This window comes from Arachis ipaensis, chromosome B2 (assembly GCF_059453495.1).
Source record: "Arachis ipaensis isolate K30076 ecotype BB chromosome B2, ASM5945349v1, whole genome shotgun sequence".
NCBI classification, from domain to species: Eukaryota; Viridiplantae; Streptophyta; class Magnoliopsida; order Fabales; family Fabaceae; genus Arachis; species Arachis ipaensis.
Genome location: NC_142437.1, coordinates 8,092,914 through 8,104,635, shown reverse-complemented (window position 1 = coordinate 8,104,635; position 11,722 = coordinate 8,092,914). Strand labels below are relative to the sequence as shown.

At 37.4% G+C, this 11,722-nt stretch overlaps 1 protein-coding gene across 5 annotated transcripts; it reads right to left on the bottom strand.

The window, feature by feature from the left end:
- Positions 1-4,657: 4,657 nt before the first annotated feature.
- On the bottom strand, positions 4,658-9,931 carry LOC107624756 (uncharacterized). Of its 5 annotated transcripts, none has more exons than XM_088506286.1 (11): positions 9,526-9,931; positions 7,912-8,281; positions 7,664-7,738; positions 7,530-7,583; positions 7,293-7,371; positions 7,077-7,204; positions 6,780-6,863; positions 6,342-6,425; positions 5,934-6,085; positions 5,457-5,607; positions 4,658-5,351 (listed from the first exon to the last, which is right to left on the bottom strand). In XM_088506286.1, exons 2-11 carry the CDS (start codon positions 8,257-8,259, stop codon positions 5,031-5,033), a joined length of 1,476 nt encoding a protein of 491 aa, XP_088362412.1. In that variant the 5' UTR covers positions 8,260-8,281; positions 9,526-9,931; the 3' UTR covers positions 4,658-5,030. The 5 variants fall into 5 exon arrangements, with proteins under 5 accessions (XP_088362412.1, XP_088362411.1, XP_088362410.1 ...); XM_088506285.1 differs by having other exon boundaries at positions 7,912-8,274; positions 9,526-9,927; XM_088506284.1 differs by having other exon boundaries at positions 9,558-9,859.
- Between the last annotated feature and the right edge of the window lie 1,791 nt (positions 9,932-11,722).

The window sequence follows — 11,722 nt, the reverse complement described above, 5'->3', positions numbered from 1 at the left end:
AGAATATTTGGGTGTGCGATATATGTTCCCATTGCACCACCTAGTTGCACCAAAATGGACCCCAAAGAAAATTGGAGATATATGTTGGATATGATTCTCCCTCTATAGTGAGGTATCTTGAGATACAAACTGGAGATGTATTTAAAGCCCGGTTTACAGATTGTCATTTTGATGAATCAAAATTTCTAACATTAGGGGGAGATAATAAGCTTCCTGAAAAGGAACTTAATTGGAATGCATCATCGTTGATGCATTTAGATCCTCGATCAGGACAATGTGAACTATAAGTTCAAAAGATTATACATTTGCAAAGAATAGCAAATGAATTGCCTGATGCATTTTTCGATACAAAGAGGATAACCAAGTCGTATATACCAGCGGAAAATGCCCCAATTCGAATTGATGTCCCAGTTGGACAAATTGCCACCGAAGCAAATACACGCCAGAAGCGTGGCAGGCCTGTCAGTTCCAAAGATAAAAATTCTCGAAAGAGAAAAGAGGTAAATACTATTTCTGTTGAAAAAGACATAGAAAAGACACCTGCAGTTGTCCAAAATTTTGATATAACGCCAGAAGACGTTCAGGTACCTGAAAATTATGAAAATGACGAGATCTCGATAAATTATGTCTTTACAGGAAAGAAATGGGACCGAAATAAAACAATTGTCAATGAAATATTTGCATATAATGTGGCATTAAATATCATGCATGAAAGTAAGGATCTTGAGCCAAGATCAGTCGAAAAATGTCGACAAAGGAATGATTGGCCAAAATGAGAAGAAGCCATGAAGGCTGAGCTAGACTCACTTGCAAAACGTGAAGTCTTTGGACCTGTAGTTCATACACCAGACGATGTAAAACCTGTTGGATACCGGTGGGTATTTGTGAGAAAATGAAATGAGAAAAATGAAGTCGTGCACTACAAAGCCCGACTTGTGGCACAAGGTTTTTCACAAAGGCCCGGCATAGATTATGAAGAAACGTATTTCCCTGTAGTGGATGCAATAACATTGCGTTATTTGGTCAATTTATCTGCATATCATAAATTGCATATGCATTTAATGAATGTGGTAACAACCTATTTATATGGCTCATTAGATCGGAATATCTATATGAAAGTCCCTGAAGGACTAAAGATATCTAAACCATTCAATGAATATTCACAAGGGTTATACTCAGTCAAATTACAAAGATCTTTATATGGTCTAAAGCAATCTGAACGAATGTGGTATAATCGTCTTACTGAGTATCTGGCCAAAAACGGATTCAAGAATGATGATATCTGCCCCTGTGTTTTCATAAAGAAATCTGCATCTGGATTCATTATAATTGCCATGTACATTGATGATTTAAATATCATTGAAACTCCTGAAGAGATTCCAACAATTATAAAAACTCTAAAAGAAGAGTTTGAGATGAAAACCTTGGAAGGACTAAATTTTGTCTCGACCTGCAGATCGAGCATATAAGAAACGGGATCTTTATTCATCAAACAACATACATAGAGAAGATCTTAAAAAGATTTTATATGAATAAATCACATCCCTTGAGTATCCCAATGGTCGTAAGATCTTTGGATGTGGAAAATGATCAATTTCGTCCTAAAGAAGAGAATGAAGATATCCTTAGTTCTGAAGTACCATATCTTATTGCCATTGGAGTACTAATATATCTTGCTAATAATACACGACCCGATATATCATTTGCTGTGAATTTATTAGCAAGGTATAGTTCTTCTCCAACCAGAAGACATTGGAACAGAATCAAACAAATCTTTCGATATCTTCATGGGACGGTTGATATGGGATTGTTTTATCCCTATGGATCCAAGTCACAACTAGTTGGCTATGCAGATGCTGGCTACTTGTCTGATCCACATAAAGGGAGATCTCAAACAGGATACCTGTTCACATATGGTGGTACAGCTATATCATGGAGGTCCACGAAACAGACGATAGCAGCAACCTCCTCTAATCATGCTGAAATACTAGCAATACATGAAGCTAGTCGTACGTGTTTTTGGCTCAAGAGTTTGATCCAATATATTCTGTCATCATGTGGACTGATTGATCATAAGATAGCTCCAACTGTTCTGTTTGAAGATAATACAGCATGCATTGCTCAACTTAAAGGCGGATACATCAAAGGTGATAGAACAAAGCATATTTCTCCCAAATTCTTCTTCACTCATGATCTTCAAAATCAAGGGACAATTGATGTCCAACAGATCCGCTCAAGTGACAATTTGGCATATTTATTCACAAAGTCACTCCCAAAATCCTCCTTTGAAAGATTGGTACATGAGATTGGGATGCGCCGATTTCGAGATATTAAATGATGTCGACAAGAGGAGGAGACTGTACTATTTTTTCCTTCGTCAGGTTTTTTCCCATTGGATTTTTCTTGACAAGGTTTTTAATGAGGCAGTCCCCATCACAAAGGATATTGTACTCTTTTTTCTTTACTAAAGTTTTTTTCCCATTAGGTTTTTTTTAGTAAGGTTTTAACGAGGCATAATCCTAAATGGACATCCAAGGGGGAGTGTTACAATATGGATGTCCATATATCCATTCAATATCTACTCAGCATAATCTATTCTTCCATTCAAGTACTATTGGGAAGTACAAACATTAAAGAATAAGCGGTGCATGTTTTCCAACATTTGAAAAAGTGAAACATTGCACATATATAAATAGGGGAATAAGGCTGAAGCTTTTGACACAGCAATAATAAAAGCAAATACTTTCTCTCTCTCTTTCTTATATGCACTATAATATATAGCACTTTTACTTTCTTTCTTCACATACTACTAATATAATATTAATATATTATCTTTATAGTAATATAATAGTATTGGTAAATTCTGATAGTAGTATTTTTCTATTTATACTTTACTTTATTATCTCTTCCTTATTTATTCTACAACACTTTAATTATTTTATAACCGATTATATATAACCAACTGTGCATCGTGCGGACCGATTTCTAGTAACACAATAACTAAATTAAGTCTAAAAATGATTTTAAAGTCGGTATCTATATCTTTATCGGACAAACTTGGAGCTTGACCAATATTATCTATGTAAGAATCAAATCAATCAATATTAAAAATCAAATATATTTATACAGTAACAAATTCAATTCGTTGATAATTTTTAATAATAAATTCAATTATGATAATTTTCAGCAACAAAAAGTTTAGTTCAAAAAATAATTTACAGCAACAAAAAATTTATCTAAGTGATTATTTTAGCAAGACATCAAAAATTTTAAGGTTCAATAATGATAATCATCAACAAATTCAACTTATTGCAACAAAAACAGCAACAAATTCTAGTATTTACAACAACATTTAGATCATCAACAAGGCAAATTAATTGATTAGAAATTCAACATCTCAAAATATAGGGAGAAAAAAAATGTAGAAGAGACAAAACAGGAGAAGCAATGATGCAAGGACTCACCAATGGTCTACGGCAGTTGGCGACGGCGAGGACCTCAAACTAGAAGACGACGACCCCACGGAAGGCAACAAAGCAAGCAAATTAGGGGAAAGACGATGACCACCACCAGCCGAGGGACCAGATGTTGGTTTCGTCTGCTTCTGCCGCCGGCAAAGGCGAGCGCAGGTAAGGCGGCGACCGAAAGCGAGACGGCGGTGACCACACAGCGCGCGACAACAACCTTGAATGCAAGACGGTGAGTAAGCGAGCGAGACTGGAGATGTGAGTGAGTGCGATGACAACACCAACCACGAGAGAGGTGAGAGCGCTTGAGCTTGGGTGAGACAGTGAGGAGAAAGAGCCTTGAGAGAAGCAGGACGTTAAGGGCTTGAGATCAGATTAGGACGCCGTTTTCGAGTTACAAAAGAAGAAAGTACGGTTATATAAACCGACCAGGTCAATTCTTTTTCCCCTAAAATTCAGGCCGGTCAACCCGAATTTTAGCGGGTCTAATGTTTGAACATATAGAGAATGACTCGGTTTGATCAGATGACTAGATTTTTAATCGAACCGATTAAGTCGAGTCGGACTTGATAATTATGAAGCTAAATGCTGGAACACTCGACATTGCGGCAGAGTTTATCCCCCTTTCTCTTTTTTTAATGTAAAATTTCTTTTTATTTGTTAATGTATATATACCTAAGAACAATCATTAACAATATTTAATTTAATGAAAAACAGATATTCGTATTTTAATACAAAAATGATATTTATATACTACAATCAATTATTATATATTTGCATATAAATGTGTTATTTAATTTATTTTTAATATATTTTATATTTTAATATTTATTTTATACTAGTAGCTAATTTTGATAATTAATTTTGATATACACCTAACATAATTGATTTTAATAATGTCGCTTATTTTCTCTACAAATTTATGCAAATATATAATACAAAGTGTTTGTGTGAAGTATTATGAAAAATAAAGTTGACATGATCATTTTCCCATTTAATGTAATAATATGTAGTTAGTAACATCATTTTTGTAAAGCAGTTTGCATTTTTTATTTTGCTTCTCATATAGTTATACCTATATACCAATTGTTCCCACCACTTTTTATTATTACAACTGATTCAGTTAATGACAGATTAGAACATTTGTGCTCACAACGCTGCAAAAAACATTGATGTTAAATAAGTTTGCATTGTCCGCATCATAAATGTCTTTTCTACCAATATTTCATTGATATCTTCCCCATGATACAATAATTAAATTTCTCTGTTACATGTGAAGCATCTTTAAGTTATATATTGTCAATAATGTACTTATGTACAGACTGCAGAACATTGGTGCTACCACCAACCCCCTCCGCCCCCACAAAAAAAAACTACAAACTACCGAATAATGGGTGCTCTTACTTTCCTACTGTCTTTGCATTGCATCATAAAATAGTCATCCCTATTCCCTACATTATGTCCATTTCTATGGATTCTTTTGATTGCCAATTGGAAGGGAATATATAAGGCCCTCTGCTTATTGTTTTAGTGGCAGCAACTCAAGATTTTCTTATTCTCTTATCATGCTTTGCTTGCTACCTCTGTGGAAACAAACACCTCTTCTGGTTTAACTTTTATCTTAACTGGATTCCCTAGCTTTGATTTATCTTCCATTCTTGCAATTTCTAAAGCTTTTGCACATACAGGAAAACTTTGATCATCCCATGACTCCAAAATCACACCGGAACCTATGCATTTTCTTCCCTCATAGAAGGCCGCAAATTGCCCAGCTGCTAGGCCTTGATCATCTTCAGATAACCGGACAACAGCAACGCTTTCTTGACCATCCTCTCCTACTTCCATTTCGAAACTACAATCGTAGAATCCCGGACCGTGTCTCACCTGAAATGGTTCAAGATAACAGAACTTACAGTACTATACACAGAACGAAAATGTTTCTAGTTTCTCCCAACAGGGAAGAAAAACTGAAATTCGAGAACTTCTCACCTTGCATTGAAGCTGACTTGTCTGGGTTGCAGGCAGCCCACTCAACCATTTTAAAGAGCTTACACGAAATAGACGCCTTCTTTTGTCAAAGGAAAAGTAATTTCTTGACACAAAGACTACATTGTTTTTAATATCCTTTTCAACAACGTACCTGCGCGAGAAGAAAAATGGGATAAGAAACATTACAAGGAGGCCAAAATTGATACTTTAGACTAGGATAAATATACAATCAAAGCAAATTTTAAAATGAATCTAGGTGGAGAAACTTATTGAAGAGCAAAAGCTTGATCCTTTTCAAGAAAATTATCAAAAGTTTAAAAACCTCCCAATGTGAACTATAGAGTTCAGACTTTCATACTTCACCTACAATATGTGGGATCTATCTTCAGGGAAAAATGGAATCTATAATTATATGATCGAAACTTCATTAGATAGATAATACAGTTGATGCCAAAAAGAAATATAGAGGGAACAAACCATGGGCCCCCAGGTAGACGTAAACCCTGACGCTGGCCAATAGTATAAAACCAGAATCCCCGATGTTTGCCAAGGAAATCTCCTGTCTCAGCTTCTAGTATGATACCTTCCCTCTCCCCAATATGTCTTGCAACAAATTCACTGAACCTTATCTGCTACCCAGAAGGTAAGGACATGGTTTTGAATAAGAAAACTATTTTTGAGATTTGTTTCAAAATACTAAAATGTGAACTAATTGACAACATAAAAGTAAATTATTCAAAATGTAAATTAACATGAATAAAATTTCAGAATCAACATCGTCCACATTCAAATCAATTCAAAAGAATCATTAGTGATATGTAAAAGAATCTATTTCTCAAAACTTTGACATAGATATAGTGTAATGGAGCTGTTTACTTTGCATACCTTGCCCAAAAAGCATATACCTTGTGAATCCTTTCTATCCTTATTTGGAAGATCAAATTCTGTTGCCAGCCTGCGGACTTCATCCTGCAAAATTTGTGGCAGGAGACAAAAGTTAGACTTCAAATTTTATTTTTCACAATGCAGTGCTATAATTGTTTTTAATCTTTTCATTTACAAAAAAATGTTAGCATGCCCGAAATGATAAAAAATGTTAACTAAACAGAACAAAATAACTTCTCGGGCCTTTCATAAGTGGTTAGTGCAAAACAGCATACAATTTTCAAACTCAAATTACAATTCAGGGCACTACAAAGGTAACAAGTATTTTCTGAATGCATACAGCCGATTAGTCATGCTAGACCATCATAAAAGTGACAACATAATGCACAAAAATAAAGCAATGTAACTGGTACAAGTCAGTCACAACTCGCAACAAACCTTGGAAATACGCCCAAGAGGAAAAAGAAGTTGCTTCAGCTGGGACTGTGAGAGGTGTGAAAGGAAATACGTTTGATCTTTCACCTAAAATTTTAAAACCACGTAAGAAACCAACTGCTAACAAAAATTTTTACCTGAGTAATAAACGAGAAAGCAAACACTTAATAGGACTTCTAAAAAAATTTAAGTTAATCTGTCTAAATTCTTCACAGAAAGCTGACTATGTATATCACCTATAAACCTGAAATGCAAACAAGATCAGGTAATGATAATGGTATATACATCTCATATGGGTACCATGTCTTGCGACAGCTCCAGAACAGAAGGTTCCTCCATTTGATCGGCACATGGGTGGATAACATTTGCATAATGTCCGGAGGCAACATAGTCAAATCCCATACCACTTATTGCATCCAAAAATGCACCTGAAAAAACTAATGTTTGATTAACGAAATAGTACACAGAATAAACCATGGCAGTGGATTCGTTCATCACATGTAATTCAATGCGCACCAAATTTTATTCTTGTGTTACAGAGAACATCCGGATTAGGAGTTCGGCCACAACGATACTCTTCAATGATGTAAGAAACCTGATATGCAGCATGTGTGCATCTTAATTAGAATCACTCAATTATTTTAATAGTCTAATTACACGAGTGTGCTATAATTTGATGTTTGACAGCTTGGGTGAAACTGAGTAAAGAATAGAAAAAAAAGAAGTTCAAGAGAGGGGTTCATTTCATCATACCACATTGTTCCAGTATTCATCGGTCAAATGCACAACTTCTAATGGCACCTCAACCTGTAATAAAACTCGTTTGCATTATACATAAGCAACAATGAGCTCTTTCTTTTGAGTAGTGAACAAGGAAAGAAATTAACCTGATTACAAACAGCTTTGGCATACTTCAAATCCTCTTCCCAGGGGCACTCTGACCAAAAGTTCTCAAAATCTTCCTACAGATAAAAGCCACGCATCAGAACCAATCTAAGCAAGTGTGTTGGGAATGGTTGGATTAAGATGCAGTTATGTTAACTAACTAAATGCAAGCATACACTAGGTCAAATCATGTCATGAACACTCAGTTGTGAGAATTTAATGAGGGATTAGAGTTCGGAGGGAGCAGTACTTGGAACCAAATCTTGAGGTAGAAGGCGGTGCAGGAATGGCCGGCGGCGTGGAGGAGCCGGAGGGCGACGCTGCTGTCAACACCGCCGCTGAGAAGTACTGCGACTCGGAGGTGCTTGTGAGGCATGGAGCAGCGGAGATAAGGTTGGAGATCAACATGGAAGGAGGAGGAAGAGGAGGAGATGAAAGAGTCACTGGGAGCAAGTGTCGCGGAGGCGGACAGAGGAGAGAGGAGGTTTGAGGTGGGGAAGCGGAGGAGACGTGGGCGGCGAGGGAATCGAAGTGTTGGGAGAGGAAGAGAAGCCATTGGCTTCCAGCAGCTCCATCGCACCACCACTCTCAGCATCATACCCTCCTTCACCTTCTTCACTCTTGCAGCTCGAAAACGGAAAATAAAAAGAGAGAAGAAAATTTCAATTTCATGTTGCTTTGTTGTTGCCCTACCCTACCACCAATATCAATTGTTTCTATCTGCATTTATTTGCTTTTTGCTACCGAAACAAATCAAACAATCAATCAATTTCGCTCTCTCTGACATAACATAAAGGTGTTTGAGTAAACACTCAAATTTGGTCTTAAAAATAAGAACATAAAACGAAATGCCCACGTGAATTGCAATAAACTCAACCAAGAGCATAGTTGTCAGAACCAAACCGGTTATCGAACCAATCAGGCTACTGATTCACTGGTTGAACCGGTGACTCAGTCCCACGTAAATAAAAATATAAAATAGTCAATAACTATATTAAAATTTGAATTAGTCAGCTACAATGGTATCTTAATTTAACAACAATCAAGTCTCAATTAGTTAGTACTACAATAGTATCTTAGTTTAACACACAAGAGTAACAATTCATGAATTATATCTAAGAAATAATTCAGCAATTCAGAAATTCAGCAATTCATAAACTAATTCAGAACTGATTCAAAACCAATTCAACTAATTCAGCAATTTAAAACCAATTCAACATTTCAATTCTGCCAAGAAGCCAAAACTGAATGAAGAACTATGCAATAGCTTGAAGAACAAATAATAGCAAAGGAACCCTTTGAGAAAACAGAATGAAAACCAATAACCTATTGTAATCTGAATATACCTCTTCATTAGTATAACAAAAAAAAGTGTATACAAAAGCAATGATCTATATCTCTCTCTTTAGAACCCGATGACTCATAGCTATTTATACATGTACTGCAAAATTATTATGCACCAATAACCAACTTGTGAACACCAATCCTAACTAACCAATCTTGAGTCTTCTTGACTTCTTTCTTTAATATCTTTGCTATCTTTATTTATACCTTCAATAAATTCAACCACTGCCATAGTTATTTCTAATCAGCTCATAAGCCAATCAACAATAAAATTCACAGCAATAACACAAGAAATTTCAGCAATTCAGCAATTCAGCAAATTCAGAAATTCAGTAATTCATAAACAAGTTCAGAAACCAATTCAACTAATTCAGCCATTCAAAACCAATTCAACATTTCAACTCAACCCTGCCATATTTATTTCTAATCAGCTCATCAACCAATCAACAATAAAATTCACAGCAATAACACAAGAAATTTCACGGGAAAAAAAAAACTGAAAAAACAAGTAAATGCTCACGGCAGGAAAGAGAGTGGAGCAGTAGAGCACACCACGAAGAGAGCTCACGGCAGGGAAGCAATGGAGCACACCAGGGACGCAGGCGGCCGGAGGAGGAGACGCGAGATGCGAGCGGAGGAGAGCTGGTGGATCCGGCGAAGGCGCGGCGACGGAGGTGAGTGTGCGGTGGCGCCGTGGCGGTGAACCGAGGTGACAGAGAGAGAGCTGGGGTGGCTGCCGATTTGGAAGGTGGGTTCAGCCGTTCGGTTCTTCAGGAGGACAGGAAGGACGAAGTCACGAAGGAGAATGGGTGAGAGTAGCAAGGTTGAAGCTGAAGCTTGAAGGAGACAAGGATAGGGGAGAGTCTCAGTCTCTCTGAACTCTGAAGGGAAGGAGAATGGGGGAGTAGTGAGCTAGGCTTTCGTTTGGGGATGGGGTTTCTTTTTTTTTCCCTAATTTTTCCAGTTTGAACCGGTCCAGATTTTAAAATCCGACCGGTTCGCTAATTTTCTACCAAACCGACCAGTTTAAACCGGTTCTTACCGGTTTTCTCTTTTATCCGGCCGTATGCATCATCCGGACCGATCATATGGTCGGTTCAGCAATTTTCCAGTCCGACCGACTAATTCGATCCGATTTTGACAACTATGACCAAGAGCGTAAAAAGAAATTGCTGTACATTTTTATTTTATTTTAGTTACTAATTTTCAATTTAGTCAATAAATCTATGATATCATTAACAAGCTGAATACATCAACACATAGCTCATATTTTACGAGTAAATAGACATTTATTAGCAGAGACCATTAATACGTTGCACTCCAAAATCAGCATTGTTAAAACTAATTTACACACTAAGATGATGTATTGACAATATTTTCGGTCTAAGCAATTACACCAATCTAATAACTCGGTAAAATTTTGATTTACATGGAAAATTAAAATATTAACATTTTACACACACAATTCAAAACTAGAAATAGACACTGCAATAAAAAAGACATAAGAAAAATTAAAACTACACAAACTGTCTTCCTTCCTAGTCATGCCTCCAAATACCAGAGGGAATAACTGAGCTCTACTAAAATCGCCGATTAAAATGGCCTTCTAGGTTTTTGTATGGTAACAAACTGTTTAATTGGGTTAGCTCGGGGGGAGCTACGTGAAAATTTGCATGCATTTGGCAAGGTTGGCATTTTTTCACAAATTCTGTGGCGTCTTTCTGCAAGGTCGGCCAGTAGAATCCAGCTCGGATTACTTTTCTGGCTAGCGACCTGGCTCCGAGATGGTTTCCGCAGATTCCATTGTGGACCTCCTCTAGCACTTCAGTGGTCCTTGAGGTCGGTACGCACTTCAACAATGGCGTTGATATTCCTCTTTTATAAAGGATATTTTTCACCAGAGTGTAATATTGTGCTTCCCTCCGGATTTTCTTGGCCTCTTTTTCCTCTTTGGGGAGGATGTCGAATTTTAGGTATTCGACCAGAGGATTCATCCATCCGAGATTTAGCCCGGATACCTCAAGGACATCTTGTTTGCCCTCTGCTTTTACTACAGAGGGCTCTTGGAGAGTTTTCTGGATCAGGCTTCTATTGTTCCCTCCTGGCTTAGTACTTGCTAACTTGGAGAGGGCGTCTGCTCTGCTATTGAGATCCCGAGTTATATGCTTAACTTCGGTTTCGGCAAAGCGTCTGAGGTATTCCAAAGTTTTTTTCAGGTATCTCTTCATGTTTGGGTCTTTGGCCTGATACTCTCCATTTATCTGGGAGGTCACCACCTGAGAGTCACTGTATATCATCACTTATGTCGCACCGACCTCTTATGCCAGCTTCAATCCTGCAATCAGGGCTTCATATTCTGCCTGGTTATTTGAAGCTGGGAATTCGAATTTGAGGGATACCTCTATTTGAGTTCCCCTTTCATCCGCCAATATTATGCCTGCACCGCTTCCTGTTTTATTTGAGGATCCATCTACATAGAGTTCCCATGTAGTTGGCTTTTCCTCTTGGTCTCCTGCGTACTCAGCTATGAAGTCGGTGAGGCATTGGGCTTTGATTGCTGTCCGAGTTTCATACTTCAAATCAAACTCGGAGAGCTCTATTGCCCATTGAACCATTCTCCCCGCAACATCCGTCTTCTGGAGGATTTGCTTCATGGGTTGGTTTGTTCGGACTCTTATTGTATGTGCTTGAAAGTAAGGCCGTAGCCTTCGTGAGGC

Bases quoted from the DNA above. Each gene is read 5' to 3' on its own strand.
- LOC107624756 (XM_088506286.1), bottom strand. From the start codon at position 8,259: ATGATGCTGAGAGTGGTGGTGCGATGGAGCTGCTGGAAGCCAATGGCT. The intron at 7,205-7,292 runs GTGCGCATTGAA...TAGTTTTTTCAG, and splicing joins TAACACAAGAATAAAATTTG to GTGCATTTTTGGATGCAATA. The intron at 6,086-6,341 runs GTATGCAAAGTA...TCTGGGTAGCAG, and splicing joins GTATATGCTTTTTGGGCAAG to ATAAGGTTCAGTGAATTTGT.